The sequence below is a fragment of the Rhea americana genome, unplaced genomic scaffold (assembly GCF_003343005.1).
Source record: "Rhea americana isolate MKP2758 unplaced genomic scaffold, rheAme1 scaffold_582, whole genome shotgun sequence".
NCBI lineage: Eukaryota > Metazoa > Chordata > Aves > Rheiformes > Rheidae > Rhea > Rhea americana.
This window is the reverse complement of record NW_028186737.1, coordinates 20652-26383: the sequence shown is the minus strand read 5'-3', so window position 1 is coordinate 26383 and position 5732 is coordinate 20652. Positions and strand designations below refer to the sequence as shown.

General features: G+C 66.8%; 1 protein-coding gene across 1 annotated transcript in view; it reads left to right on the top strand.

Moving 5' to 3' along the window:
• The window catches only part of KMT2D (lysine methyltransferase 2D), a 27537-nt gene that overhangs the window by 8394 nt on the left and 13411 nt on the right, over positions 1–5732 (top strand). Inside the window, exons 23-31 of the mRNA XM_085319392.1 lie at positions 378–567; positions 1058–1132; positions 1984–2088; positions 2386–2577; positions 2918–3002; positions 3105–3349; positions 3488–3561; positions 3636–3686; positions 3860–5572. Coding sequence (XP_085175518.1) covers positions 378–567; positions 1058–1132; positions 1984–2088; positions 2386–2577; positions 2918–3002; positions 3105–3349; positions 3488–3561; positions 3636–3686; positions 3860–5572 — 2730 coding nt within the window. The remainder of the gene's footprint in view (positions 1–377; positions 568–1057; positions 1133–1983; positions 2089–2385; positions 2578–2917; positions 3003–3104; positions 3350–3487; positions 3562–3635; positions 3687–3859; positions 5573–5732) is intronic.

The following is a 5732-nucleotide window of genomic DNA, read 5'->3' as shown; positions in this document are numbered from 1 at the left end:
TGGGTGGGTGGGTTGATGGAGGTTGGTGGTGCTGGGCTGGATGGGAGGGTGGGTGGATGGAGGTGGTGGCACTGGGTTGGATGTGTGCGTGGATGGAGGTGGTGGTGCTGGAACGGGTGGGTGGGTTGATGGAGGTTGGTGGTGCTGGGCTGGATGGAGGTGGTGGCGCTAGGATGGATGGGAGGGTGGATGGAGACGATGGCGCTGGGACGGACGGACGGGTGACAGGTGGATGGAAATGGTACTGGAATAGATGGAGATGGTGTTGGGATGGAAGGGGGACAGTGGGATGGCGGGACCAGGCTGGAGCGGCCGGAGGACGGGGGTTCCCGTCCTGGGGGTTCCCGCAGCGCTGACGCAGACCTTCCCTTCGGCAGGAGGCGTTTTTCGGGAAAGCGCTCATGGACCTGAGCCGGAAGGCGCTGCTGGCGGCGGGCGGCGTGGGGGACGGGGCCGCCCGCCCCTGCCTGGGCCAGGGAGCCCCACGGCCCAAGGGGGACCCCAGCGTGCCTGGGGCACTGCCGGGTGCCCCCACCGAGAGGAGGGAGACCCCCACTCACCCCCGAGGTGAGCACCGGCGGGACCCCGCTCCTGGGGTTATTGGGGGTTGCCGGGGGCCTGGGGGTTGTTGGAGGATGCTGGGGGTTGTTAGGGGTTGCCGTGGATGTTGTGGGTTGTTGGAGGACTCCAGGGTTGTTGGAGGTTGCTACAGGTGCCGGGGCTTTTGGAGGATGTTGGCAGTGGTTGGGAGCTGCCATGGATGCAGGCAGGTTGTTGGAGGCCTGGGGTTGTCAGAGGTTGTTGGAGGACTCCCAGGATTGCCATGGACGCCATGGGTTGTTGGAGGACTCTGGGAGTTGCCAGGGGTTGCCATGGATGCCACAGGTTGCTGGAGGCTGGCGTGGATGCTCTGGTGTTGTTGGAGGACTCTAGGGGTTGTTGGGGTTGCCACGGATGCCACAGGTGGTTGGAGGACTTAGGGGTTGCCAGGGGGCGTGGAGGGCTGCCGGGTGCCCCGTGAGGCGGCCTGGCCCCGCTGAGGCCCGGCACCCGGCAGGGGACGACAGCACTGACGGCAGCGCTGCGGCCCCTGATGATGACGCCAAGGAGGAGGCGAAGGCCGAGGACCTGGGTGAGCCCCGGGGTATCATGATGTTTGCTGTTGGCAAACAAAACACCCCAAAAAAAGAGTCCTCCCGTGGCCATCGAAACGTGGCCTAGACCGTCTCTCTCTATAACCATAGAGATGGGTGCAAGATGTTCTCTCCAGCGCAGAAGGCAGCTCTATGGCTAAAGAGTACACTCTAGGCGGGGGAAGGGGGAAGGGGGGAAGAAAGGAACTCTATGGTCTCCCAGCATGCTTTTCCAGCGTCGCGGCCATAGAGTTGCCGCCTAGCGCGCCCCCCGGTGGCGGGTCCTCCACTGGGGCGCTGAGGGGGCCGCGTCCTCCGCAGGCCGCCCCCCTCCTCACTCCCGCACTGGGCCTGGGCAGGGGCTCCTGTGCCCCAGCGAAAGAGCCAGGGGGCAATGGGGAGGGCTGTGCCCACCTGGGAGGGTATCAGAGAGGGCTGCCCCCCCCCAGCCTGGTCTCCCTGGGGGGACAAGAACTGGGCCCCACAGGGGGTCAATGGGGAGGGCTGGGACCCTCCTCTGGGCCCCTTTTGGGGGGTGTCAATGAGCTCCAGAGCGATGTGGAGCCGCAGTGGGGGTTCCAGGGTCTATGTATGGCTGGGCTGGGGGTCCTGGGAGGGGGCTGAGGCAGGATGGGGGGGAACTGAGCCAGGGTAGAGGCCCTAAGGGAATGCAAAGGGGTCAGGGAAGGGGTCCTGAGCCCCAGAGGGGGGCTGAGCCAGACTAGGGGGAGCTGAGCCAAGAAAGGGAGGTGCCAAGCCCTGGAGTGGTGCTGAGCATGGGTAGGGGTCTTGGGGCGAGTGCTGAGCCCTAGAGCGGTGCTGAGGGCATCGCGCATCTTCTTCCTCACAGGGGCCGAGGAGCCGAAGGATTCCCCAGACCCTGGGGACGCTGAGAAACCGGCCACCCCCGGCGAGGGTGCCCTGAGCTCCGACCTTGACAAGATCCCCACGGAAGGTGGGTCTGCCCCCTGTCGCCGCTGGGGGGGAATGGGGCAAGACGTCCCCGAGCCCTCGCGTGACCCCAGCACCCGGCCCCGCTCCGAGGGGCAGAGCGCAGGGAGCTGCAGGCAGGCCATCGCCACCCTCCCGACACCTTTTAATTCCCTGTAAAGGGCATAAGAGGGTTGATGCTGGGGGCTCTCGGTGCCAGGACTCCTGGGCTCCTTTCCCAGTTCCCAGCAGCATGCAGGGCGAGCTTCGCGTGGCGTGCTGCCTGCCGTCGCTCAGCTCCTCTTCTCCCCTCCCTGTGCAGAGCTGCCCAAAATGGAGAGCAAAGACGTCCAGCAGCTCTTCAAGGACGTGCTGGGCTCCACAGAGCGCGGGGAGCAGCCCCTGAACTGCGTGGCAGCGGGCATGGAGGCCGGCGTCGGAGGGCAGGACCCCAGCCGGGCGCAGCTCTCCCAGCGGCCTTTCCTGCAAGGAGACCTCCAGCTGCCGGGACAGGGTGGGTGGAGGCAACGCGGCCCCAGAGCCCAGATGTGGCACCTTGGGGGAGCCCCGGCAAGTGCAGGGAGAAGGGCAAGACTCGCTGCCTGTCTGGGAAAAGCCTATGTGCCTCGTCCCCATCAGAGCTGCTCTTGCCCTTGAAGAGGCATGTCTGGGATACAGCAAGAGGGGCCTCAGCTCCTGGTTTGTCCCTGCTGCCCTGGGAAGGAACATGGAAAGTGTTTTGGGGTGCACGGGGAAGATCTCATATTGTTCGAGGGCTGCTGGGGTCCCGGGGACAGGTGCTGGGTTGTGCCCCAGCTCTGCCCCCCTTGCAGCCCCTCTGTCTTCCCTTGCAGGGAGTGTTTCCCTGGGGTCGCTCTCCGGCACCGTCTCTTTAGAGTCGTACTCGGGAGTCTGCCAGTCTCCGTTTCTTGATAACAGGTACGTGGAGGACTGAGGGAGCTGGAATGCCGGGGCTGGTCGTGTGGGACCTCCTCTATCCCCATGCCCTGCCAGCCTGTGACATCCTCTCCCCCCACACAGGGAACGGAGCGGCTTCTTCAGCCCAGACCACTGCGAGCCCGAAAGCCCCTGGGCCAGCAGCTCGGCCGCCACCACCCCCTCGACACCTACAACACCCACCACGGAGGGCGAGAGCGACGGCTTGTCCTACAACCAGCGCAGCCTGCAGCGCTGGGAGAAGGACGAGGAGCTGGGCGAGCTCTCGACCATCTCGCCCGTGCTCTACGCCAACATGAACTTCCCTAATCTTAAGCAGGATTATCCAGGTAGGGCCTTGGGCAGGGGGAGGGCTTGGCTACTATGGCCAGAGCAGCCACCCACCTAGGATCAGGGCGGGCTCGTTAGGCACAGACTAACGCGCCTTTTCCCTCTGCCTGGGTCGTTTGTTCCCGCTGATCTCCCAGACTGGTCGAGCCGCTGCAAACAGATCATGAAGCTCTGGAGAAAGGTCCCTGCCACAGACAAAGCTCCCTATTTGGTGAGTGTCCGGGCGTCACCGGGGGGATATGGGCATCTGGAGCTGCAAGTCAACTGGATTTATGTTTCTGTTAGCAAAAGGCCAAAGATAACCGAGCGGCTCATCGCATCAACAAAGTGCAGAAGGTACGTGCTGGCGAGGCGCCTGACACTCCCGGGGCCCTGGGATGGCTGTCCCGGCCCTGGGCGACACGGAGCCCTTGACTCCTGCCCCGTTAGCCCCTTCCCCGGCCCGCGAGGAGAGGACACGTGGGTTCCCGCAGCCCCTCGTGGCCTTGACGCCCCGGCTCTCTCTGCAGCAGGCCGAGAGCCAGATCAACAAGCAGACCAAAGGGGAGGGACTGCGCAAGCCCGAGAGGCCCTCGCTGCACCTGCGGATCCCGGTGCCGCCGGGGGCACAGCCCGTCTACATCGGCAGCCCACCTGCTGCGGGCGAGGGCTTCTTGAAGCCCCTGGCAGGCGCCGGAGGGGGGCCGGAGTCGCCCAGCGAGCTCTTCCTTAAGCTCCCGCCCCAGTCCCCCGCCCAAGTGCCTTCGCACGATCCCTACGGTGCGGCGCCTGCCTACGCGCTGGAGCCGCGCTTTCCCTCGCCCTTAGGCCAGAGCCCCACGTCAGGTGCTGCCTTCCAGCCCTTCCCTGGCCAGCCCCAGCCCCTGCCGGGCCCCCGCGCAGTCCCCAGCTCGCAGCCCCCTGATTTCCACCCCACACCACCCGGCACCCCCCGGCACCAGCCCGGAACCCCCGACCCCTTCCTGAAGCCCCGCTGCCCCTCCTTGGACAACCTCTCGGTGCCAGGGAGCCCCGGGGCCCGGCCTCCCGAGGCTCTGCTCTCACCCCTGCCCTTTGGGGAGCAGAAGAAGGGCCTGGAAGTGAAGAAGGAGGAAGGGGGCGGCCTGGGGGTCTGCTCACCTGGGTATGCCCCCGCTACGGGCTACAGCGACTCCCCAGGTGGCCCGCATCTCTCCGCTGCGGAGCTAAAAGCAGCTGATGTATTCAAAGCCCCCCTGACCCCACGAGTCTCTCAGGTAGAGCCGCAGAGCCCGGGGCTGGGGCACCGGCCCCCTGACCCCCATCCTATGGCCCCCTCGCCTCCCAGCCACCCCGACCTCTACCGCCAGTCACCCTACTCGGACCCCTACTCGCAGCCCCCACTGACGCCCCGGCCACAGCCCCCCGAGGGCTGCTGCGCCCTCCCACCACGCTCCCTGCCCTCGGAGCCCTTCTCCCGGGTCCCCGCCAGCCCGCAGTCCCAGTCCAGCTCCCAGTCCCCCCTCACCCCCCGGCCGCTCTCCAACGAGGCCTTCTGCCAGTCACCTGTTACTCCCCGCTTCCAGTCCCCTGACCCCTACTCCCAGCCACCCTCCCGGCCCCAATCCCGGGACCCCTTCACCCCCCTGCACAAGCCCCCCCGGCCCCAGATGCCGGAGCCGGGGTTCAAGGCGGTGCCGCTCTCGCACAGCCCGGCGGCCGGTGGGGGTTTTGGGGGCGCCCCGGCAGGCGAGCCCCATGCCAAGGCACTGGGTGGGCAGCAGCCCCCCTTCGCCCGCTCCCCTGGTGCCAGCGTCTTCCCAGGTGGCCAGCCCCCAATGCGCTTCACTTTCCCCCCGGCCGTCTCGGAGCCACTCAAGGGCTCCCCGTCCCACCAGCCCCACGGGATCAACAGCCATTACGTCCCTGGCAAGCCCCAGAGCTCGGCCTACGCCTCATCCCCCGGCTTCCACCAGGCCGGCAGCCCGCTGGGGCCGGGTGCGGGGGCTGCTGAGACCTACAGCCTCTCGCCCCTCCGGCCCCCCTCGGTGCTGCCCCAGCAGCCCCCAGCAGCCCCACAGCAGCAGCAGGATGCCTCCATTGCCTACCTGTCCCGAGCTGCACTGGGGCCACCGGCCGACAAGCGGGAGGAGGCAGCTACTGGGCTCTCGGCACCCCCAAACCGGGACCTGGCTGAGCTGCCGAGCAGCCAGGACGGGGCTCTCGGCACCATGAGCCAGTCAGAGCTGGAGAAGCAGAGGCAGGTGAGGACTCGCATGCAGTTGCCTGTGCTCTGGTCACATCTGTTTGGGATTGGGATGGGGCCTGAGGGTGGAACTAGACCCTCTGTCACAACGGGATGAGGGGTCCAGCTCTGCGCTTGTCACTGCTTCGCTAGACCTATGGAGAGGGTCCAGGCACCCT